The sequence below is a fragment of the Diabrotica virgifera genome, chromosome 6 (assembly GCF_917563875.1).
Source record: "Diabrotica virgifera virgifera chromosome 6, PGI_DIABVI_V3a".
Classification (NCBI taxonomy): Eukaryota; Metazoa; Arthropoda; class Insecta; order Coleoptera; family Chrysomelidae; genus Diabrotica; species Diabrotica virgifera.
In genome coordinates this window covers 251,941,707-251,968,990 of record NC_065448.1, presented here as the reverse complement: position 1 = coordinate 251,968,990, position 27,284 = coordinate 251,941,707, and the positions used below count along the sequence as shown (strand labels likewise).

Genomic DNA, 27,284 nt, shown 5'->3' with positions numbered 1-27,284 from the left:
AATAAATGCATTTATTATTCACTTTTTTAAACCAAGTTGAAAACATAGCTCATGCTCTTTCATTTGACACCTGTGGAATGGTTCTAACGTTATTTTCTTCTGACTTATGTTATTGCAAAAAAAATGCTCTCTGGGATAAAAAATTTGAATAAAATTTAAACAATTGAATGAATCGCTTTGAAATTTTTATCACATATTAAGCACCAAAGAACCCTTATTTGACAAAAATTCCAAAGCTGTACACTAATTTTTACAACAGTTATTGCGAAAATATTTTTTTTGCAATTCCGACTTTTTTCGCAATTATATTAACAATAAATGAGTATATCAAACTTTGTAAAACGTCATTTTAAAGTTTTTTCCATAATCTCGAAGATATTTGTACTAAAAAACCATAAGTTTTCCTGTTTTCCATTGATTAAAAAAAAAGTGAAAAATGCCATTTTTTGACACTTAATTGTTTATAAATGAAAATGGCCGCCAGATCCTACCCAGGAAATAGTTACAATTTGCTCTTATAGGTATTACCTGTCGAAAAAACGCTTCAGTACCCTGGCTGTTCAAGTGTCATGGAAAAAACCTTATTACCCTGGACTAGTAGCTTTATAGCCTATTAGAGTGTTTTACGTCTTTGCGATTTCCCCAATACTAGGTTTTTAACTTTTGATGTCAGATATCTCTGGTTACTTAGATGATCGAAGGTCCAAATTTTTACAATAGTTGTAAATAGATAATATCTAGTCCCGCGTAAAGTTTTATTGAAAAATGTGGAAAAACAAGTAAAATAAAAAATAAAATCTTAACTTTTTTGGGTTTTTTTTTGTAAGAGTATTTTAAAAAAATTTAAAATAAATGTTTCTTTCACTGTAACTTTAAAAAAATCTACGCGGGACTAAACAATACATGTAGTTTCAAAATAAAACAAAAATTAGGTCACTAAGTGCTTTGGTTACAGAGCTATGTGACATAATGTTAACATTGTCGTTAAATGGGACTTTGGGTGCTCTTAAAAAGATGGGATTTAGATACCATAAGCAAAAACAGGAACGAATGGAGAAAACAATAATGCAATTTACTCATCAGATCAAACATATAATGTATATAGTTACCTTGGAAGGAACTTATTTCTCCAAATAAAAAAATTAGTAATTTGTTTCTAAAAGCCATTTTTAAAATACTGTTGTTTCTACTTATATAGATAGAATGATAGAAGATGAAAATTAACCTTCTGAGACGATCAATTTGTTTAATATTATTCCTAATATTAATATAATGTTAACAACATTTTATTTTATTATCTCTTCCATTCGAATTAATTTGTAAATTATTATAATAATGGAAAAAATTGAAATAATATGAAAATATAAGAGTTAATTAAATATATTATAATTGATAGATGGGAATAAACATTGGACTTAATTACTACATGTTGACCATGACTTTTTGAGCTTTATCCTGAAAGTCGATCACAGAATAGCGCAAATAACCTATAGGTATAAATGAAAAAGTAAAAGTAGTATATTTTCTGTCTTCTTCTTCTTATTGTGCCACTTCTATCGGATATTGCAAATCATCAAGGCTATCCTGACCTTGTTTACAGCTGACCTAAAAAGTTCATTAGTGGTGCAGCCAAACCACTCTCTCAAATTCCGCAACCATGACATTCTTCTACGGCCTGGATTGCGGTTTCCTTCTATTTTTCCTTGCATTATAGCGTATTTACGTCCTCTTATTAGTTGACCCAGATATTCGAGTTTTCTTCGTTTTATGGTTAACAAAATTTCTGGGTCTTTTCCTATCCTTCGTAATACTTCAAGGTTTGTGACTCTTTTAACCCAACTTATCTTCAGCATTGGTCGGTAGCACCTCATCTCGAAACTTTTTAAAATTTTTTATGTTGTTTTGTTTGAGCGTCCAGGCCTCTACACCGTATAATAGCGTGTTAAATACCTAGCAACTTAGCATTCTTAATCGTAGAGGGATGCTTATATCTCTGTTGCAGAAGAATTTTCTCATCTTTATGAAGGTCAGTGGCGTAGCTGACAGGCCCGCAGGGCCCACAAGGCGGAGGCTTAAAGCCTTCAAGCTTAATAATTCTACTTTCTGTAAATTGGGGACCAAAATATATTTTCCTAATAAGCTTCAAAATATTGAATTTGGAAGGAAGTAATGAAGTGGGTAATTGACGTAACTCTTACTCTTTCTGGATGCAATTTAGCGTTTACTGGACATGTTGGTAGTTTAGATGAAAGTGAATCCCAAAAAGGTAATTTTTGTCGATGGTTCTTTTACTAGCTAAATATGATCCTGTTTTAGCTAAATTAATCGATAAAAACAATAACAATAACTTAAACATTACTTGAGTCCCCGAATACAAAGCGAAGTTATAAATTTGCAGGCTTAAGAAACTGAAAACAAAGTGAACAATTTAATTAAAAAAAGTTGTTTTTATTCAATAATTCTTAATAGCACTCAAGATATCTCCAAAGACGATCAGCTTAGTTTTATTTTTCAGTATGTAAAAATAACTTGCGATGAAAATAATTTACACTCCAAGCAGAAATTGTTTTTGGGATTTATTCGTATATTAGACCAAAGTGTAGAAGGTCCTGTAAATAAAATTTTAAAATTTATATAATCAAAGCACCTTTCCGTACACAACTGCAGAGGAAAGGGGTATGATGGGGCAAGCGTTATGAGTGGTGTATATTCAGGCGTACAAAGGCTCATAACTGACATGAAAAAAAAAACAGTTTCCTATGTTCATTGTGCATCCCATAATCTGAACCTAATACTGAATGTTGCCGTTGCTGGTGTACAGGAGTTGTTTTTTTTTACAATATAGTGAAGAGATTATAAAATATGTCTTTTTTGTGCAAGTATTAAAAGATGGGATGTACTATGTACCATTATGACCTTGGATTCATCGCGTTTGACAACAAAAGGTTATGTGAAACCCGATGGTCATCCAGACATGATGCTGTTATAGTTTTGCGTCGAGCTTTCCGACAAGTAATAAAATATTTAACGAAAATTTCACTGTTATCAAAAAACTATGAAAAATAGAAGCTAAGAGCTGCTTATTAGAGCATATGAATAAATTTGAATTTGACGTTAACATTACTATTCAATCTAAATACTTAACTTTATTCATCTAACATCAAAACTTCTGCAATATGAAACGGCAGAGTTAACGGTCCTTCAACTTTTTGAAAAAACTCGTAATAATTTTCGACAAATGAGAAATTCGTTTTCCGAAATTTTATCAGAAGGAGCAGGAATAGCAGAAAACTGGGGATTACACCGGAATTTAAAAATAAACGGATAAAACGTATAAAAAAATTTACGAAGAGCTCAGCTGCAACGAAAAAATAATTTGTATCAAAAAAAGTTTGTTTTCAATGTATTGCAATATAGTGCAATATAGTATTGCAACAACATAATAATAGTTTTATCGGAATAAGAGACATGAAGGTATACTTAAAAGGTGTTCATGTCTATTCCCAAAAAATCTATTAACACTAACTGATGAAGACTTATTAAAAAAGACCAAATATTGTCATTTACACATATTTTAGAATTATACTGTTATTAGTTATCGTTATGTTTATAACACGGGGGCCCACAAAAATTGTCGCGGGGGGCCCCGCAATCTTCAGCTACGCGCTACGCCACTGATGAAGGTGGCCCTGGCAATTTCGATACGTCTTTTTATTTCATTGTTTTGGTCTCCAGTTTCATTTATTAAAGTTCCCATTTGTAACTTGATATTTTTTCAATTTGATTGTCGTTTATACTAATATGTGCTGGCTGTGTCATGTTTTTACTGAAGACCATATAGGTACTTCATTTTTTTGATATTGATGTTTATGCCATAATAGTTGCAAGCAATATTTATGTTTGTAAGTAATCGTTGTAATTCTTCTACTGTTCTTGCAACTAGTACAGTGTCGTCCGCGCATCGAATATTATTGATTTATATTTTCTGTCAACTGACTGCAACTGTATTCTTATAAAATTGGAAAATTTACCGTTATACTCTTATTGACAATTTTACGCGGAAATGCTTGTTTGCCTAGCAGTTTTACCTTTGTGACCAATAAAGACAGCTGGTTCTATGTTAATTAACTTTACTTTCAAAATATTTGTTACAACAATATTGGTTATTACCTATAATTAATTGAAATTATAATCAGTGAGCTCTCAGAGATTAACATTAGCGTAGAGATTTATTTAATCATCTATATGAATCCCCTTGAATGTTTGACTATTTGGAGAAACTGATATGAATATTTTGATTATTTAGAGATACTCTAGAGATAGAATTTAGAGAAACAATCATTTGAGATGTGAGCTAAATGAACATGGGACCTCAGCCTTGAAATAAAACGACGTATTGAGATGGCCAGAAGTGCTTTCACTAAGACGAAAACAGTATTACGCAATAGAAAACTGGGAATACAAATTAGAACTATGGTTTATTTTTTAACCAGGAGCAGTAAACTAAAAAGACAGATGCACACACTAGAAAATCACTAGAAAAATCCTCAAATACATCTTCTTTTTGGGTTGATCATGTCTGCCCTAAATGGTAATCCATAAATATTATATTATATTAATACGTCGCCAAAGACTTAAATAATTACACTTTTATAAAAATGAACTTTTTATAATAAAACCTTTTTATTATTTTTAGGACCTAATATAAAATTATTTTGTTGTTTCAATTTCTATGTCATAAAAGAATTTTGTAATCGACTTTAAACTCATATAAATCAAAGAAAACTCCGACCCACTACTTTATAAAATTAAAGCTCAGAGCACGCATATTTAACGCAAAAAAGGCCACAGCATAAAATCCACAGAATATAACACTGCGCTGATATCTAAAATTGCTAGAGCTAATTACATGAAAATCTTACCAAGGTGTTACCAAACATTGGTGTGGTGCGATGATAGATCGAAGCGATAGTTAATTCTGCATTATTTTATTAACGCAGCCGGCTGCGTTTTCTGTCGTTGTAATATGGCCTTTCAACCAATTGTGGGATATATTAGATTATTATTAAAATCCTAAGTGCTCTTAACTTTGCTGCAAACACACGCTAAACACAGTTCTCGAAATAACATAGTGTTAGTTTACCTCCGAGGTCCAGATTATAATTCCAAAAATTACACATTCGCTTCGCTCATTCTGCAAACTTTCACATGCGTGCCTTAAAATTGTACTTTTAACACTTATATCATAAATAACTATTAAAATAAAACTAAAATTTTATTTTGCATCCAAATGAAAATATTGTCCTTTTCATGATCATTTTTCAGTGCGTAACAAATGATAGGAAAAAGGGTAATTCCGTGATAATACACATTTATGACATTTATTCTAACATGACATTTTAGTTAAATCTGACAGTTGTCACATTTTATTTTCAATTTGGAATAAAAACAAATCAAATGTGTTTCTTGCATTTATAAAATGGTATTTTCTTTGATTTGTATAGTCTTATAAATTATACAGATTATATTTGTAATATTATTATCTAATTAAAAAAAAATTATTTCTGAAGTTATACTTCTTTACGCGCATATTGAGGGTGAATTTATAAGGATTAAAACCTTTGATCCCGGCGCAGTCGCATTACAACTTTGTTCTGATTGGATGTTCAAATGACATGACAAAAATTATCCAATATGGCAGCTGTATCACAGCTGTGGGACTGTGGTTTGGTTATGTATGGTGTATGGTTGTTGCGTTTTAAAATTTGTAGGAAGAGAAACAACAAACAAAAAGTTAGTTAATGGTTATACTGCCTTTTTAAATAGTTTTCATATTATATTTTTGAACTTATTAACATAGAAGAGATGATTGTTGCATGCCAATGTGAAAGCCTATCAAACTGTGACTAGTATGAGTGCCGCAAAATTACTGATAAAAACCCTATTAGCTCGAAGGCGTAGAGAACTGTGGATAACAACAATCAACCGGGACGATCTACGATCTGCTTATTCAAAGCTAAAGAATCTTACACTGGTAAGTGTTTTAAAAATAGTTGATCAAATTTTGTTATGATATTGTCAAATTGTGAAACGTCAAAATATTTATATTTCATTTATTAACATTATTATTAATAATACAACTTGCGCAATTTGAAAAATGTGGTTTAAAAGGTTTTTTATTATAATTTTGTGTCTTTGGATTTGTCTTCCTTGGGCGTAAAATAATAAAACATCTATTTTTATATTTCACTTGTCACCGTGATGTGTAAATATGTATATCTGACACGTTAATAGTATGTGCCTTGATGGCCTTGTTGGTAGAGCATTGGACCAGAGATTGAGAATTCGCGAGGTTGCGGGTTCAATTCCCGGACGATTCATACTTTTTTCGTTTTTTTTAATATTTGGCATTGTTAAGTTTTGGTTAAATTTTGGTAATTATTGTTAATTTTTTGTATTGTAACTGTTAAGTAGGTATATTTATTTCGTTGAAATTATATTATAATAGAAGTATAACTTCTTACGTGCGTACAAAGTACACACACATTCTTTTTTTTATTATGGCGCCATCTATCGACAACTAGAATAACTAGAATAAATGTTATAAAAATGTCACCGACGAAATGTAATCACCGACGTGCCTTTTTCCTGTCACATACAATTTAATGCGTTAAAAAGAAATCGAAAAACTGTGACGCACTGAAAGATGATCATGAGAAATACTGTACATTTACGCGCCACGTAATATTCATATCACATCTTTTGTAGCTGGAATATTGTATGCGCCACTCATTTTTACGGCGTTTAGCGGTTTTTTTTTAATTCTTGTTAGTCTTATTCTAAGGGCCAATGTTAGATCTCTGCTGCATAAAATCTTTTTAATTTTCACGAAGTTGGCACGTGCTTTTCAATTCTCACTCTTATTTCTGCATTATTACTTATTGCACTATTACTTATTTTTCCACTAGTGTATCTTTTCTCTAAATGAATGTATCAGCTAAAACCCAGTTGCTCCAAATACTGGAAGAATTTGCTATTAACTTTCTCAGTACAGTGGACCGATTAAGTCAAAGCTTTCATTCCTAATCTAAGGTAGTAGATACAGATTACATAAATATAAGAGCTTTGTTTGGAATTTGTAACCATTTTTTCGACGTCTGTGGATACACTCCTATTTTTAACAATAAATAGTAAGTTTTACCGCAAGCTTCTAACATTACTCAAATTTAATAAGAAATAGAGCCATGTTCGTTTAAATTCCTGGGAAAAAACAATGGAAACATAAAGAACATCACTACTCTCCTGAGGATTGTCGCGAATCTCGCTATAATATCGAAAAGTCATTTCTGAGATAGCTTTAAAGAACTATAAAATTCCTTTAAATATAAAAAAGGCTTTTATTTTTAGGGTAGGATAGTAAAGAAAAATAACAAAGAGAGAAAATATATATTGATTAAAGGTCAAAGTGATTAGTCATTTCCAATTTTAATTCTTTCATATAGGGGTCGCACTTACACTTTGTTTCTGTTTTATGTAGCTAGACTATATACGGCATATTTCTGTTCACATACACAAAAATGTCTTTTAACCTTGTGTCTTATGTTTTATGCGGTGTTATTGTATTTATAATGTGTTTCTTCTCATTGATGCTATTTCACCTGCATCACAGACTATTTACACATCTTGCAGATAAGACACTCTAAAATAATTTGTGAGTTTAAAAGTCTAACCCAGATATTTTTGCTCCCAATTTATCCAAGGTCATATTCAAATATTAAAACTGCATTTTTGTACATAGTTTTTATTGTTTTAAATTAGACAATAGATTAACTAGACAATAGATTAAATTAAGACGGTTTGAAAAATTATACAAGGTGTCCCAAAAGTAGTGGAACGGTCGAATATTTCGCGAACTAAACATCGGATCGAAAAACTGAAAAATAAGTGTTCAATCATTTTCAAAAATCTATCCAATGACACCAAACACCAACCCCCACTACACCCCCTGGAGGTGGGGTGGGGGGTAACTTTAAAATCTCAAATGAAAACCCCCAGTTTTTTACAGATTTTAATTCGTTATGTAAAAGTAAGCAACTTTTATTCAAGACATTTTTTCGAACTGTGGATAGATGGCGCTATAATTGGGAAAAACGATTTATCCTGATACCATAGCTAAATTATAAAAACGGTCTAATATCTCACGAAATACACTTCCAAATGAGAAAATAAAAAACAGATGTTTAGTTTTTTTCGAAAACCTTTCGAATAACACCAAACGTGACCCTCCCACCCTTCCCTTGGAGGTGGGGTAGGGGGTAACTTTAAAATCTTAAATAGCAACCCCCACTTTTTATTACAGGTTCGGATCCGTCATGAAAAATTAAGCAACATTTATTTAAAACATTTTTTAGAATTGATAATAGATGGCGCTTTAATTGGAAAAATACGATTTATTAGCGCTATCTATCAGAAATTTTAAAAAATGTTTCGAATAAATGTTGCTTAATTTTTTATGACGAATCCGAATCTGCGATAAAAAGTGGGGGTTGCGATTTAAGATTTTAAAGTTACCCCCACCCCACCTCCAGGGGGTGGGTTAGAGGGTCATGTTTGGTGTTATTCGATAAGTTTTCGAAAAATATTGAAAATCTGTTTTTTGGTTTCTCATTTGGTAGTGTATTTCGTAGGATATTAGATCGTTTCTATAATCTTACCTATAGTATCAGGATAAATCGTTTTTCCCAATTATAGCGCCATCTATCCACAGTTCGAAAAAATGTCTTGAATAAAAGTTTCCTACTTTTACGTAACGAATCCAAATTGGCAAGAAAAACTGGGGGTTTCCATTTAAGATTTTAAAGTTACCCCCACCCCACCTCCAGGGGGTCTAGTGGGGATTGGTATTTGGTGTCATTGGATAGATTTTTGAAACTGATTGAACACGTATTTTTCAGTTTTTCGATCCGATGTTTAGTTCGCGAAATATGCGACCGTTCCGCTACTTTTGGGACACCCTATATAACTTTTCTTTATTCTAAAATCAAGTTTTCCCTGTGGTACGTGCAAAGAATATTATACTCTAAGGTCTATATTCTTTGGTACGTGTTTTATATTTTTTTTATTAATTGCCCTAATATTATATCTCGTTAAAATATTTTATTTTTACTGCCCAATACATCGCTGATTATTCGCAAACGAAATACAAACTTTCTGTTTTGTAATATTAAACACCCTACACCACTATGTGGAAACATGTTTTTTTTTGAAAATACATAATGTAATATTAAACAGGGATCCAATGAAGCGTGGTGTGGTCCTCGTAATAGTGAAAAGAAAAGAGAGCATTTTTGTCCCCCCTTTACTGCGAAATTAATAAATATTTGATAAATATAGATATTTTTGATAAATTTGGTCGGACCGTTCCGAAGGAGCTTGTCCCCTAGAGTATCAAGGGTATACCACCAGTGTTGGCAGTAGAAATTTTAGTGCGTTGGTTAATTCATACAATGAAAAAAATCCAACACAATGTCGTTAGACCACTCCATAATAAAATTACCACGGTACTGACCCTAGCTGAGTTGGAAGGTTCTATAACAGCTTCTGACTTCCTTTGAAATGTGTTTATTTACCGACAAACGATGAGAGATTTCACGCCGGCCACAAATAGAGGGTTTGGTTCTAGTCCAAGGATCGTAAATAACAAATTTTGAAGGAAGTAACGCTATTTTACGTTGGGTTGATTCCCGTCTTTAGTTTTTGTCTTTTTCTATTACCTATTTCCTATTTCTCTTGGTGTGCCACGCCACGATCCGTTGGATCCGAGCTTTATATAGGCATCTATCCTGAATATTCTAAAATTTACTGTTAAAAAATTTATTTATATACTATTTACAAAATGCAAATTTTGTATTGTGCAACTATAGTTAGACTAGACAATTACAAACAATACATAAAATATACGTTGTAAATTGAGCTGATGTTCTAAACTTTTAACCTAAGAGTAAATCACGTCGTATACAGCGCGTGGAAGGTATTCAGCGATGAAGACTTGGACCTTTTCCTTGCGGGAGACTGGCGTGTATCTTGTCAAGGGAAATGTGCGGATACAGGCGTCGTTCAAAGAGCGAAGAACTGGAAAGAGGTCCACTTCCTGAAAATAAAAAAAATAATTATACATAATGTTAACGGTCATTATAGTAGGAGCGCTAAGTATGCTAAATGTGCAGTCACTCGAGCGCTTTTGGGATCTATTGGGTTGTGAAGAGTAGGTCCTAAAACCAAAAAAAGTTAAGTAAAGTTTTCCATTTTAGTGGGCGCTTACCATTTTTTAATTTAATTTTTCATTTTCAACAATCGTTTTTTCCGATTATAGCGCCATCTGGTATCTCGGACATGTGATGCGGGGCGAGAAGTATGGCATCCTGCGACTCATAATTCAAAGAAAGATAGATTACAGAAGAAGCATCGGAAGAAGACGAATTTCATGGCTGAAGAACCTGAGAGAATGGTTTGGATGCAGCTCAAAATAACTATTTAGAGCTACTGCCTCAAAAATTAAAATAGCTATGATGATTGCCAGGCAATGCGGATCCATGCAATCCAAATCTAGAATAAAACTTTGGGGCTCCTATTTAAGATTTTAAACTAACCCCCCACCCCACCTCCGTGGGGGTCGTTTTTGATACCATTCGATAGATTTTTCAAAAATATTGATTAAGTGTATTTTGCAGTTTTTCCATCTAATGTTTATTTTGCGAAATATCGCGGGATTTGTATTTAAAATTTTAAATTTACCCCCACCCCTCTCCGTGGGGGTCATGTTTGGTATCATTCGATAGATTTTTGAAAAATATTGAACACTTATTTTTTAGTTTTCCGATCTAATGTTCATTTCGCGAATTATTCGCTTTTTTTTTGTGAAATTTTTAACTCACCCATTTCCTTACGCCCCGCTCAAATCGTCAGATTTTTGAAATATACACTGTTTTGCATGTACTTAACTTACCTTATCTTAATCTGACAATTTCGAGTATTTTTAAGGATAGCTTTTTTTTTCGGTCCCCCTTATCGAACTCCCCTGTGTTAAGAGCCAATATATGGTAGAGGTACATCTGCAGGGCTCCAGGTTTATCCCCATATGATAATCTGACGCGCTCGAGTAACTGCAAAAATTCCCGCTTGGGCTCCCCTACCATTAATAATAAACAATCACATATACGTATATACAGGGTGCATCATGAGTGATAAGAGATAAGAAAAAAATATTTGGGTAAAAATTAGGGCATAGATAGGACCCTAATTTAAAAATATTTTCAAATATACAAGCACCCGTATTGACAGGGTGACACAAACTTAGGTTTTTTTAATGGAACATCTTGTATATTTTTACATTTTTGGATCCTCCTCGATGTTTTCTTTCTTAAAATAGGTTTTTTAATGTTGTACGAGGTCGCTTAAAAGATAATTACCTTTTTTTTATTTTCGTGGCACCCTGTAGAATTGTAGTGACTTGACATTAAAAAATATATTTATGTTCAAATGATTTTTAATATAGTCACCTATTGTTCAAAATTATTTATACCTAACTAAATGTTTAATTCTGGTATGTATACTGGGTTAGTAGACACTAGGAATGAGTATTTTTCGATTTTTGTTATATGGAACACCCTGTATTTGAAAATTGTAATTAAATGGTATTTTATGGTACTTTTTAATTTCTTAAGAATTCCCTATACTAGACCTGGATCCCTCGTACCAAAAATAAGTTGAGTAATAGTAAGCTGAAAATTTGTTAATAGCTTAACGGTGTCTAGTCGGACAAAGCTTGATGTATGGAAACACTGGAACAGGGGAAGTTTTAATTGTGCAACAGGTAAAAAAATTGGAATGTCAGACTACGAAAACGTTCCATGTATTTTGTCGGACAGAACTTCCAATTGATTTGTTACCATTTCATTAAACTCTAATGCAAAAATCAGACTGGTGTTGATCACCAACTGGGCATTTTAATAAGTGGAACACGAAGAACATGTCAAATGATAGGAATAATGTTGGTTAGTAGTAGCAGTCTGATTTTTGCATGAGAGTTTAATGAAAGTGTATAAATTGGATGTTCTGTCCGACAAAATACATGGGACGTTTTCGTAATCTGACGTTCCAAATTTCAATCAGTCAGTTAAAACTTCCCCTGTTTCAGTATTCCCGTACATCAAAGTTTGTCCGACTAGACACCGTTAAGCTGTTAACAAATTTTCAGTTTGCTATTAATCAGCTTTTTTTGCCAAATATTAATTGCAACAACAATTAGTTGAAATTTATTAGGTTGGCCGTGAAAACATTAAATCAAATATAAATTTTAGAAAAAAAAATACATAATAATCTAAACTGACCCATAATTTGTTAATATCGGATGCTATAACAAAATACCTAGGTAGTTAAGATTGTTGATGTGTAAAATATTAATAAAAATAAAACAATTGTTGGATATGTCGTTGAAACTAAACTTGCTTACAAATTGACATTATACCATTTTTATAGTTCCAATTTCTTTGTTACTATTACTCAACTGATTATTATAGTTTTTGCGCTAGAAAAGTATAAAAAATATGCTACTAGCAATAAGAATTTAACATCAGCAATTCCCAGATAAAAGACAACCAAGAAGAGAAACTTTTCAAACTTTACTAGAACGGTTTCAACGGAATGGACACGTATACTACGAGAAATCTGATTGAAGAAAAACTTTGTGATCTATAGCAAACCACGGGCTGTTCTGAGGAGTTCAAGAGAACGAAATATACATAAATAGATGTTCATGGTCTCTGAAACGAAAATAAATTTAAAATTGTCTTTCATTTCATGAAAGACACTTTATTATGTCTAACCTTTATGAGCTTAAGAATTCAATAAGCTTGAATGTAGCATATTCATAATAATTAAACAATATCACAACGAATGTTATATACTGGAGTTTTGAGACAAATTTTTGAAATGAATTTCGACTCGATTCAAGTTCTCTATTTACCCAGGTATAACCATACCAACAGGCACTGCTAGGAAAACATTCCACTTTGCGGTTCAGAGAACCCGTATGAAACGAGTCTGTGTACTCTATACAGAGTATAGCATTAGTAAAATAAGAATATCTACGGTTTATTTTTGATTAAAATCTGGCTTCCTCCATCCCCCGATAGTACTATTTATAGGTCTACCTGTTGTCAAGGAGGCTCTGAGGAAGACAGATTTTTACCATCACGACCGCAGATTCTCGATATAAATTAAAACAATTTATATGGCAGTATGGTTAGAACGCCCTCTAACGGGGTATAAGCGAAATTAATTTCGACTCGATTCAAGTCCTCTGTTTACCCAGGTATAACCATACCAACAGGCACCGCTAGAAAAACATTCCACTTTGCGGTTCAGAGAACCCGTATGAAACGGGTCTGTATACTCTATACAGAGTATGGCATTATACTCTGGGCTAATTAGCAAAATACAAGGAAAAGTTATTTACCAGCAATTTTATTGCTGGAATCGAATCTTATTATTGTATGTATTAATAATATAGATATGCAAATTCCGCAGATAGTGTGCTACTTTTTTTATAAACAAAATGGCGCCCGAAAATCGTGTTTATTTCAATTTTTGCTCTATAACTCCAAAGATTTTAACTTTAGACCAAAAACACCCAAATAAAAATTCACCGCAACTAAATTCTGCATAGAAACTTTCCCCGGAACAAGCGGGTTTTTCCAACAAAATCTTTAATTTTCAACTTAACTTTTAGATAAGTAGTTGTTTAATCAATAATTAAATAACTCGGTAACGTAAAATCCTTTCCATATATATTATAATTCCAGAAGTCTATGGAAATTGAGTGAACAGTTTAGCAACAATTAAAATGGTAATTAAAAATTTACGGTCGCTATAATAACGACAATAATTATGTTGCATAAGAATAACTATGATTTTTTCATAAAAAGACACTATACCTATCTAATGTACTTTACAGAATTGAAATTGGACTATTTAAGCGGCCTCAGGAATATTTTAAATTTATAAACAATTTTTTCGTTTATAAACAAATAGAATATCTCGGGAAATATTAAACTAAATTAAATTCTGAAAACGGTATTCGAAAGACAGCGGTAGGATGCTTCTTTTAAAAGAAAAAAAGTTTAATTGTGACGAGTGGTTCCTGAGATACAACCGGTCAAAGTTTACCGGAATTTACGGCAAACATATAAACAAAAGGATCATAATTTTCAAACCATCACCTTTTTATTTTTGTTCTCTTTCTACACACCAATTTTCATATCTTTAAAATCCTCATAACATATATTATTATAATAAAAACTATCGATAATACGTGTGAAAATTGCCAAAAATAGCAAAATTCCAATCAAAAATTAGGTTGGAGAAAATGTAACCCTCAAAGTTCAAAATCGGTATACGTTAACAAAATGCATTTGCTCGGCTTCCCATGGAGCAATTTCCTTCATTCTTTTTTTGTTCCCAAATAACTCGAGTAGAGCCATCGAACTAATGCATTATTAAATGTCAAACTTGCTTTTGTTTTGTTATAATATATTAATTTATTTATAAGAACAGAAAATTACATCTTTTCCAGTTGTAGGCTTTTTTTAGATAAACCTACTACAAGTGTACCTTTTAAAGTTAAAAACATAAATATTCTCATTTGAAAGCTGTATAATTATTTAAACAATTTTTATTTAAACAAATTAAAATACTGTGTTATAATAAATAAATTAATTTATTATAACAAAAAAAAGCAAGTTTGATATTTAATAATGCGTTAGTTCGATGGCTCTACTTGAGTTACTTGGGAACAAAAAAAGAATGAAGGAAATTGCTCCATGGGAAGCCGAGAAAATGCATTTTTTTAACGTATACCGATTTTGAACTTTGAGGGTTACATTTTCTCCAACCTAATTTTTGATTGGAATTTTGCTATTTTTGGCAATTTTCACACGTATCATCGATAGTTTTTATTATAATAATATATGTTATGAGGATTTTAAAGATATGAAAGTTGGTGTGGAGAAAGAGGACAAAAATAAAAAGGTGATGGTTTGAAAATTATGATCCTGTTTCTTATATCTTTGCCGTAAATTTCGGTCAACTTTGACCGGTTGTATCTCAGGAACCACTCATCATAATTAAAAGTTTTTTCTTTTAAAAGAAGCATCCTACGGCTGTCTTTCGAATACCGTTTTCAGAATTTAATTTAGTTTAATATTTCCCGAGATATTCTATTTGTTTATAAACCAAAAAATTGTTTATAAATTTAAAATATTCCTGAGGCCGCTTAAATAGTCCAATTTCAATTCTGTAAATTACACTAGATAGGTATAGTGTCTTTTTATGAAAAAATCATAGTTATTCTTATGCATCATAATTATTGTCGTTATTATAGCGACCGTAAATTTTTAATTTCCATTTTAATTGTTGCTAAACTGTTCATTCAATTTCCATAGACTTCTGGAATTATAATATATATGGAAAGACTTTTACGTTACCGAGTTATTTAATTATTGATTAACAACTACTTATCTAAAAGTTTAGTTGAAAATTAAAGATTTTGTTGGAAAAACCCGCTTGTTCCGGGGAAAGTTTTCGTCGAAGTAAATCGGAAAAAACACGTCTCTATGAAGAATTTAGTTGCGGTGAATTTTTATTTGGGTGTTTTTGGTCTAAAGTTAAAATCTTTGGAGTTATAGAGCAAAAATTGAAAAAAACACGATTTTCGGGCGCCATTTTGTTTATAAAAAAAGTAGCACACTATCTGCGGAATTTGCATATCTATATTATTAATACATACAATAATAAGATTCGATTCCAGCAATAAAATTGCTGGTAAATAACTTTTCCTTGTATTTTGCTAATTAGCCCAGAGTATAATGCCATACTCTGTATAGAGTATACAGACCCGTTTCATACGGGTTCTCTGAACCGCAAAGTGGAATGTTTTTCTAGCGGTGCCTGTTGGTATGGTTATACCTGGGTAAACAGAGAACTTGAATCGAGTCGAAATTAATTTCGCTTATTCCCCGTTAGAGGGCGTTCTAACCATACTGCTATATAAATTGTTTTAATTTATATCGAGAATCTACGGTCGTGATGGTAAAAATCTGTCTTCCTCAGAGCCTCCTTGACAACAGGTAGACCTAGAAATAGTACTATCGTGGGATGGAGGAAGACAGATTTTAATCAAAACAAAACCGTAGATTTTCTTATTTTATAAATTTTTTACTTATTTCTTAATGATATCTTCAAGGAAACACCCATTTATACCATTACTTACGTGAGCAAAAGACAAGAATTAAAATTCAATTTATCAATTTGAAAAACAAATAATAAAACTGAATGGAAATTTGTTATTTATCGTGTACCTACTTTTATTTGAACTTTAACTTCGCGCTGCTCTAATAAATAAAACAAAACCGAGTCAAATGTAGAAACCTGCACAAGTTTAATGTAGGACCTGACCTGAAAATAAATGCAAATACAATCGACTTTGTGTGAATTATTCACATTTTCAGTTGCGAACTATTGGGTCACGTTTGGGAATATTTGCTCAACAATTGCAAACTTGCTGTTGCACATAAATGTTTTTAGAACGAATCTAAAACAGAACTGTGAACACAAAATAAAATATGCATTTAGCCAATTTGGTTAGGCTTTCAGTCAAAGATAATAAGTTTAAAAAGTACTTAAATTTTTGTATCATTAACCTATAATTACTAGAGTTAGAACGAAGACTTATCCCAAAAATCTTTAAACATATCTCAAAAATCAAAACATGTCAAAAAATATACATACAGTGGAACCTCGATAACTCGGATTAATCGCGACCGCGGCCGATCCAGGTTATCGAAAATCCGGGTTAGCCGGATAATATGGTAAAAATTAATAAAATACAGTATACTTACAGATAAAATTAGTTATAATTGAAATTACATGAAATATATATGCACAGTACACATCTAAATTACGTATATTTGTATAGAGTATTGTTCATTTCTTGGTAAAAAACTCATGCGTAGACAAAAAACACGCAAACACAAACTTATCTGAAGCACGATTACAGAACGGAAGCGACTCTAAAATACGACTGTAATACTACACACAATAAGGTCACAATCGGAACAATGTTATGTTATTTAAGAACAGTGGAGACTAAGACCATTGTTTAAAATAAAATTTTTTAAATAGTCTTTTATTCTTTTTTGAACAATGCTAAAACAGTTTGAAATAAATAAAGGAATACAGGTGCCTGTTGTTTCCGATAATCTGAGTCAATAAACGTCGCTCTGCCGGCGTATGCCATGAGTCATTTTTACTATCGTATAGTAATATTTCACAGATACACATTATCTCTCAAATATTATATTACATATACAGTGGAACCTCGATAAGTCGGCCCTCGATAACCCAGAAGTCCGGCTAACCCGGACCGATTTTCATCGGACAGACATATCAACAATAAAAATGTATGTATTATGTTAAAACATTTTATCTGCAGCTGCTTCTGGAATGTCTTAAAAATATCGAATTTCATTGATAAAACTTCCCTTCAATCATAATATAATATTTGAGAGATAATGGGTATCTGTGTAATTTGAACTATATGATAGTAAAAATGACTCATGCACACGCCGGCGGCAGAGCGACATTCATTATCGCAAAAAACAGGCACCTGTTATTCCTTTATTTATTTTCAACTGACTTTTAAAAAATTGTTTTTTAAACAATGGTCTTTTAAACAATGAAATAGTCACTGTTCTTAAATTATAAGCAGACCAGACGAAATTATTGACATAACCAAACTGACTGAGTTTTTTTACCTAGAAATTAATAATACTCTATATTGTCTATACTAAACACTATACAACCATAGGTAACTGTACATATATATTTCATATTATTTTGCTTATAAGGGACTTTATCTATAAGTATACCGTATTTTATTAATTTTTACCATGCTCTCCGGCTAACCCGGATTTTCGATAACCCGGATCGGCCGCGGTCCCGATTAATCCGAGTTATCGAGGTTCCACTGTATTTTTATTGTTGAAATGTTTGTCTGATGAAGCCGGGTTAGCCGGACTTCCGGGTTATCGGGGACCGACTTATCAGGGTTCCAATATATTATTCTGAATCTGTTTTCTTATCCACGAGGAAAATAAACTTCCTGTAGCTGGTTGTATACCATAAATCACAAAAATACTAGATTTGTTGTAAAAGGTTTATTTTAAAATACCCTAAATAAGGGTCACAAGACAAAACGTTTTCGGATTAAGAAATCCATCATTGTTCTAAAAGCCCTAAAATTAAGTGTAACCTAATTAATTGAGAAAAGTTAAAAAATTGACAGGTTTTAAAAAACAAGAGGCCATACATACAAAAAATAGCTTGCCTGTGCCACCAAAATGTGTTGGGTAAAAACCCTTTAAATGTAAAAGATGATGCTATATTACACATTTATATAAAATGCAAATGATGTTCTAGATATTCCTGGGTGTTACCCAGGGCAACACAGGACTCTTCCCACTTGGTTGGAATTTTTTTTTTGGAGAAAACCTCACATATTGGATCGCATACTATCGCATACTATATAGCATATACCACCATATCTCCCAGAATTGATTCTCATTCCAGCCAACCTCTTCTTCATAGTCTTATCTCATAGCTTATCGATTAGAAAACTCTCCTATCATAACAACACACTACACATCTTTCATGGTCCAATATTACAACATACTCTGTCAGACTTTTCATACCCTCCAACTCTTCCCATATTTTACGATCAATTCATTTTCAAACAATTTGATGTCAAAAGTCTCTGGAGGACTTAGTTTCATCAAGCTACTTTTAGTCTCATTTTCAGTCAGATACAAAAAACAGTATTTCTTTAATATCATATTACATATTCCATCTTTATCCAATTTATGTTGGGTCCACTTACATTTTACACTTCTAAGCAAGTTATCAGTCATCAAACTGTAATTAATACTCTTAGATTTGTACACATATGTACACATTACATACAATTTTGTGTCCTTAGACGTCTATACGTATAAGGCCTTTTCCCATTATTTGTCTAATTGTATTGATATCATACCACTAATACAACAACTATTGGTATTATTGACTGCATAACTTCTGGTAACGTAAACATTTTATTTTCCTATTTGATTACTTAATTAATGGATTATTTTAAAGAATTTTTTTCATCTATTTGCGAATAACTTTAACTCCAACATATGTAAATTTGATACTGTTTTTGATCTTAAATATTAAAATAATCTTTAAACGTTGTGGCTGAAATAATAATACAACTAGGTTACATTGACAGTTCTTAACGTCATTCTGGGTTGCTCTTGAATTCAGTTGTCAGTTGGTCATTGAAATCCAATATGTGTGGTTTTCTCAAAAAAAAATCCAACCACGTGGGAAGAGTCCTGTGTTGCCCTGGGTAACATCCAGGAATATCTAGAAAATCATTTGCATTTTATGTAAATATGTAACATAACATAACCTGTTACATTTAAAGGGTTTTTACCCAACACATTTTAGTGGCTCAGGCATGCTATTTTTTGTAAGTATGCCCCCTTGTTTTTTAAAATCTCTGTCAATTTTTTAACTTTTCTCAATTAATTAGGTTACACTTAATTTTAGGGCTTTTAGAACACTGATGATGGATTTCTTAATCCGAAAACGTTTTGTCTTGTGACCCTCATTTAGGGTATTTTAAAATATACCTTTTACATCAAATCTAGTATTTTCAATTTCTTATGGTGTCTTCTAAGAGTGGTTGCAATGATATGCTTTCAGCAGATCGACAGCAGCGAACCGTACGCGTGCTGATACCTGCGCAACCCCACTCATTTCCACTTCTACTCCGAGGCATCCAAGTAGGGCACCCGAGAGCGTATTTAAGGAGACAAACGAAGGAGAATAATAAAATCAGTCTTGCGGCGATCAAGCTCTAGGCTCCCTGGCTAACCAGTGTTGTGAACAGGTAGGCCAACCTCAAAGGTGGAACTTTGTAGTGAAGAGATCCGCCGCTCGTAATTGAACAGGATCCGTGCAGCCGTGGAGTGAACAGCTACCGCCAGCTCCGATCGGAGTTGTATGGGTGTCCGTATAGTTTTTGATATTTTGATTCAATCTTCTTTTTGTCTGAATTAATTTAATTCAAAAAAATTTATTTCTGCACCCTGTATAAATAATTATGATAATGTTTATATTAGTGAATACAAAATTGAATAGCCTTTCGAATGAGCTATCACACGGCCCCTATTCTCATTTAAAAAAATCATCGATTACGTCATCACGCCCAGATGGATGACGTCAAAAGTATGATATGTATACCAAAAGATTAGAATTTAAAAATTAAAATCGACCTGTTTCGGGATTTATCTCCAGAGACGCCCATTCTCGACAAAATGAATTTATTCCAACTCAAACGTCCTCACTGTATTTGTTTATAAGCCAAAAAATTGTTTATAACTTTAAAACAGTGCTGAGGCCGCTTAAATAATCCGATTTTAATTCTGTAAAGTGTACTAGATAGGTAGAGAACCTTACTTATATGTTAAATAATTAGAAAACTTCTAAATAGTCTACTTTTTCTTCAGAAAGTTTTTAAAAAATTTGAACTTTTTAAAAAAAATTTAGATTGCAAAATTATTCTTGCAAAATCTATTAGGTCGACTTTAATGAAATTTGGTGAACGATTATCTTATAAGAATTTTTTAAGCGAATTACGAAAGTTCTATGTGTAACCAAAGTGGTTTAAAAAAATTGAATAAAATCAGCCTTATTTTGCCCCCTTATTTTGTATTTATTGCTATTTTGCAGAAAGGACAATAATTTAAGACATTTTTAACCAGTCAGTTATCATACACAATTTAATTATGTATCTTTATTTTATTTCTTTACGACTTTGTTCCAAAATGAATCGTTTTAAAGTTATAAGCAAAGAAATTAGAAAAAAATCGATGTTTTTCGAAATTTTTAAATATTTTAATTTTTTTATTATGTTCCGGGCATATTTGAGAAGGAGCATAAGTCAATTATTATTGTTGAAGTTGTCACCTAACTTTATCTGCAAAAATCCGAATGCCACCTCGCACATCTATAAATGGACGTTTTTTCACAGATCCGTCCTGGTCTATCACCCCTACTGTGACCTTTTCTTGAACTTACACAAATTTCAACAGCTACCAACAATTTAAATAAATTCGATAACTTTAAATCAACATAAAATGATTTTCTAAATCCTGTGTCTAATCACAATAGGATTTTTTTTCTCTGATTCTGGCCTTAGTTTAGAACTAGAACCTTTAGCCACGTAATTGTATAACTTATCACTAACTCAGGTGTAATGTGTAGTGTGTGTGTGTTGAGTAAGTGTCTTGTTACTTTGCAAAGTCGACGTCATTGTCTTTGCAAAGAGACGCTAATTGTATCCGAACGTCTGCGGTCCCTCCGGTGAGTACAATAGGATTTAATATTATCGATTTTAGTTTCAATTTATATTCAAATAGTATCATGTGTAATGTGGTTTGCCTACCAACTTCATTGACAACATACTCGACTACATTTACAAAGCTTTACACCAGAGTCTTCAAATCTAACAGAATATTTATATTTACGTTTATATGAATATCAATATTTATGTAAATATTTGTCAGGCTATTAATATTTAAAATATTTTAAGGAAAAAATAAATATAGAATACAATTTCACTATAGAGTCTCCGAATATAACACTGTCATTTTAACCGTGCCGTTAACATTGTGAAAGTACTGTCACGATAGATTACTTGTGTTTCAAAATCTATAAGTATAAGACGCTTCAATATGCAAATACCCCTTAAGGAATACATAATTTTAGAAATTCTGTATATAAGAATCACGGACGCACGTTTTTTTCTGTCACTTCGAGCTTAATGCGTTAGAACGAATTCGACAACTATGACGCACTGAAAAAAGGGTTTGGGATAAGCTGTATATAATTTGCAGAATACTTGGTCAAACACTAATTGAATATCCTTGCATACATACACAAACAAACGTTATTTCGAGAAAAACCAAATCCTATCTGTCAACTCATCAGATAAATTAATAGATGTGTAAATTCTCTACCTACGTTAAATTGTCGAGCTACGTCAATTACATGTTCAATTTAACCGCATCTAATTACGGTTTTTGTTATTAGGAAACCAACATTGTGGTCATTTCATCTGATCCAATAGAAATTAACCACCACTCTAATTAGTAATAAAATTGACTTCCTTTAATCCAAAAATCTTTAGGATAACCGACATGAAATAAACACGTTTCGGCATATTTCCAAATATGAAAAAACCACAAACTGAAAACGTGTAATTCTCGTAACATATCATAGTCCCACATGAACTTTTCCTGCCAAAACAGTGTTCGTTCATTGTTTGCTATTTGGTGTCAAAATGTCGAACATTTCATCAGTTGTTGTCGATGTGATTTAGTGATTTAATGTAGTTATGTCAATGCTTAATATCTGGACCGAGAGGTATGATATACCAGTACCGGATTGTAAGAACAAATTAGTAAATCCTCGATAAATGGAGTTAGGAGGAAAATACGGTATTTCAAGTTTATATATTTTTGATATTTACTAAAATTAATGTCATGAGCTAAAACAAATATCATAAACCCAGTACATTACCATCAGTTGAGCCTCGACCTGCCTAAGCTAATTTCTCCATTCCGTTTCATTGTGTGAAGCTTGATGCCAGTTGATAATGATAACATCAAGCTTTCTGGTAGCCTCATCTACACTATCCCGTCATCTCAACCTTGCCCTACCTCTTTCTTCATCTAGTTCCCTCGGGCTTTACCAGTGTTCTGCTTATCATCCATCTATTCTATGACTCTACAGCCCAATTTGAACCCTGCCCTTTACTCATCAAATCTCTCCATTCGTTACAGGTTGTAGCCTCTTCCCTGTAGTTCTCCTTCACTGCCTTCACATCGACTGCCACGGAAATTTCTTGTGTCCTCATATACATCATCTTCCCATCTTCGTTTAGGTCTTTCAGTAGCCCACTTACCTTGCATTCGGACCTTCAAAAGTTCTTTTGAAAGCCTGTTTTCTCTCATCCTAAATATGTGGTCTACCCATTGAAAACCGTATAGGCGAATATACTGAGATAAATGTGGTTTTTTATATACGTATCATATGTGTATATTTATTTTGAAATGAGTTGACTTGAATCACATTTGAAATGAGTCACAGGTTGATTTGCAATCTGTTTTTCTCATTTATAAGGCCTAGTGTTCGTCCCAGATTTTTGAATTAATTTCATATTCACAGCTAACCAACCGTCTACTTTTCGGAACAATGTTTTTCTAACCACATATTCCAGTGCTGAATTAAACAGTGTTGGTGCCAGCTCATAACCCTGTTTTATTAGTTGTATTATTTGAAATGTTTCTGTCATCTCATGGTATATCTGCATCTGATCAATTGGTCCGTCATCGTCATCTGCATGAGCCTAACTAGTTTGAACAGTATTTCAAATTCAGTTAATATTATTTGGTATAGATGTGGCATGTTTATTTGTACCCTGTAGTTTTGATGATGATTCTCTTATTTCATTCTTTTGGCATTTTCTCTTGTCTCCGTATTCTCTGTATGACACATCATAATATGTCCTTTTCGTTGTTTTCCTCCCTTTTAACTTAAACAATTATGCAGGTATTCCATTATATCCAGAGGCCTTGATATTTTTCTGCAGTTTGATTGCTCATTCAACTTCTTCTATCTTTGGAAGTTTTGTTGTCTCATTCTCTTCATTTACTGCTTCTTTCAATAGTTTATATTCTGCGTGTTCTACATCATCATTGAACACAATGCCGATCATTTCGGCATCCTTATCTACACCATCCTTTCATATCAACATTGGCCTACCTCTTCGTCTAATTCCCTTAGGCTTCCCAAGTAAAATATGTCGTTCAGGCTAGCTATCATTTCCCTAATATATCTGTCGGTCCTAAGTGTCAGTTTCTCTTATGTTTTCGGAATGGCATTAGACTTATTGGTCTTAGAGACTTTGGCTTTTCTGTACTTCTCCCCGTTTTAAGAATGAAAGATACTCTAATTTTTCTCCACTGTTTAGGTATGTACCCGAAAGCTACCCTACTTCTGAGTACATTGCATATTCTGGAGTACAAAAGTTCCGATTCCTATTGTAATAATACTGGATATAGGATATAGTCCAGAAAGACACTGCGCATCCGCTAAGAAAAATATTCTAATTTGGATTTTTTGCACAATCTTACTCAAAAAGGACTCCTTTTAACAAATTTGCATGTTGCCAGGACCAAAAGGTGGTCAAAAATTTTTTAAATGTTTTTTTTGTTTTTTTCCTAAAATTATTTTTTTTGCATGGAAAAAAGTTTTTTAGGTTTTTTGGATCATTCCAAATAGAAGAGGTCTTTAGTGACTTTTCTCTAAAAATGATAGTTTTTGACATATAAGCGATTAAAAAATGAAAAATTGCGAAATCGGCCATTTTTGACCCTCAAAAACTATGTGAAAAACTGAAAATTTAAATGTTGCCAAAGTAAGTAGATATTCTTTAAACATCGATTGATGAAATACCGAAGAGTTTTTTGCAATACAATATTCAAAACTCCTTTGTTTTTTAATTGCTAATCAAGCGTGCGCGACACTATTTTCCACCGACAGTATGGTGCAAATGAAAGGAATAAATTCGTTATTTCGTAAACCAGCAAATTAAAGGAAAAATCCCGAAACAAGTAGATTTTTATTTTTAAGTTATGATATTGTGGCATATATGGTATACTAGTGACGTCATCCGTCTGGGAGTGATGAAGTAATCTATGATTTTTTTAAATGAGAATAGGGGTCGTGTGGTAGCTCATTTGAAAGGTTCTTCAATTCTCTATTCAGTAATGTAAACATTTACATAATCATTTATACAGGGTGTCCTTCTACTTCTTTTTTTGTCAAATAATTTAATAAAAATTTTTTGGACACCCTGTATAGAGAATTGACGAACCTTTCAAATAAGCTAGCACACGACCCCTATTCTCGTTTAAAAAAATCATCGATTACGTCATCACGTCCAGATGATGACGTCACTAGTATACCATATATGCCACAATTTCATAACTTAAAAATAAAAATCGACCTGTTTCGGGATTTTTCCTTAAAGTCACCGGTTTACGAAATAACGAATTTATTCCTTTCATTTGCACAATACTGTCGGTGGAAAATAGTGTCGCGCACGCTTGATTAGCAATTAAAAAACAAAGGAGTTGTAAAAAACTCTTCGGGATTTTATCAATCGATGTTTAAAGAATATCTACCTACCTTGGCAACATTAAAATTTTCAGTTTTTCACATAGTTTTTGAGGGTTAAAAATGGCCGATTTCGCAATTTTTCAATTTTTAATCGCTTATATGTCAAAAACTATCATTTTAGAGAAAAATCCCTAAAGACCTTTTCTGTTCGGAATGATCCAAAAAATCTAAAAAAACTTTTTTCCATACAAAAAATATAAATTTAGGAAAAAAACAAAATAAAAACGTTTAAAAAATTTTTGACCAACTTTTGGTCCTGGCAACATGCAAATTTGTTAAAAGGAGTCCTTTTTGGTGAATACCATACATTCCTGGTGATTTATACGGCTCCCCTGAGTTTATTTCCCAGGCTACTTTTTCATAGTTTACAATATTTTTGACTGTCTGCCAGTTAGTTCTTTATTAGTTCTGCAAAGCCTCGTTATCTTCTAATCCCTAGTCATTTGGTGACTCAACTATTTGTGATCTAGGGAGGTTCACTCTGAAGAGCTCTTTACCCGTGTCTCTTCCTGTATTGGTATACTCCCCCTTATACTTTAGGAGTGAGCTAATTGGTTGTGTTTCCTTCATTAAGAGCATCTTTTTAAGTGTAGCACAAAGATATGTTCCTTCAATTTCCTCACACAAAACGGACACAGGTATTGACATTAAAATATATTCCAAGTATTTTCTGGAATTGGTGGGGTGTCATAAATTTGGATTTATATAATGATTGCTACATCTATGTATTTGATGCAACAAATAAGTGTTTATTTCGATTACTCAAAGCAACGCTTACTTTTTTGCAATAGTAATAACAAAAATATTCCTTTTTCAGTCTAAAAACATCAACAAATGATACTCAGTGGCGGCTTTACCTATTGTGCATGGTGTGCGGTGCACACGGGCGCCGATCGCCAAAGAGCGGGTCGTTTACTTTGTTTCAATATATAAAATATGCTTTAAAACGATTAATGAAAAATTACATTGGCAAGCGCGATTTATAGATTGCTGCCCGCCCGGCTGTCCGTCCAACGAACGAACGACGATCTTTTGATTCGTTTGAAGACATACCGACAATGGTTCCGAAATCTGTTGTGGAACCTATAAAGGTCAAATTGTTTGGAACTTGTCGGGCATTTTTAAAGCCGTTTGTACAGGTGTCGCGGGATAATTTTGCGAAATAAGCTTTGACGGAATGGATTAAGTATTTTATTTAACTTAACATGTAAATATAAAGTAAAGCGGGTTTTCATTTGACTAAAATTATTTAAAAGGAAGATTTTCTTTTATTACTACCACACTTTACCGAAAATGCGAAGAACAAATTGCGCTAAATCAGTTTGGATTTGTGAACGCTGTTGGTACGAGGGAGGCTTTATTTAGCGCGCAGGTGTTGTTTCAGAAATGTAGATGATATTTTTGCATGCCAGCTGTGATATTTTTGCATGCCTGATTGACTAAAAGAAGGCTTTCGATAGAGTCAGGCATGAAAAAATAATGGAAGTGCTGAAAAGGACAGAGAATGTACAGATCAGGTCAAAATGTTAAGGGAAGTGAGACAGTGATGCATAATTTCACCGCTGATATTCAATCTGTACTCAAAGCATATTTTTGAAGAGGCTCTAAACTGTAAAAGATATTGATGAAGGCATCTCAATAAAAATGGAATCAAGCTCAGTAACCTGCAGTATGCAGATGATACAATAGTGAAAGAAGTAGAACATATGGACTAGATATAAACACCACAAATCGAAGTTAATGATCATCAGCAAGCAAAACATAACTGGAGCAAATCTGTATGTGAGCCAAATGAGAATTGAACGTGTCTCACAATACAACTACTTGCGATCTATAATCAATGAGTCATGGGACAATACTCAAGAGATTAGATGTCGCAT

The 27,284-nt window shown here is 32.6% G+C and overlaps 1 protein-coding gene across 1 annotated transcript in view; it reads right to left on the bottom strand.

Annotated features, from left to right (window-relative positions):
* Window positions 1-9,857: 9,857 nt before the first annotated feature.
* LOC114338381 (D-beta-hydroxybutyrate dehydrogenase, mitochondrial) overlaps window positions 9,858-27,284 on the bottom strand; it is a 162,524-nt gene continuing 145,097 nt past the window's right edge. The window contains exon 6 of the mRNA XM_028288975.2: window positions 9,858-10,150. Coding sequence (XP_028144776.1) covers window positions 9,995-10,150 — 156 coding nt within the window. The 3' untranslated portion in view covers window positions 9,858-9,994. The remainder of the gene's footprint in view (window positions 10,151-27,284) is intronic.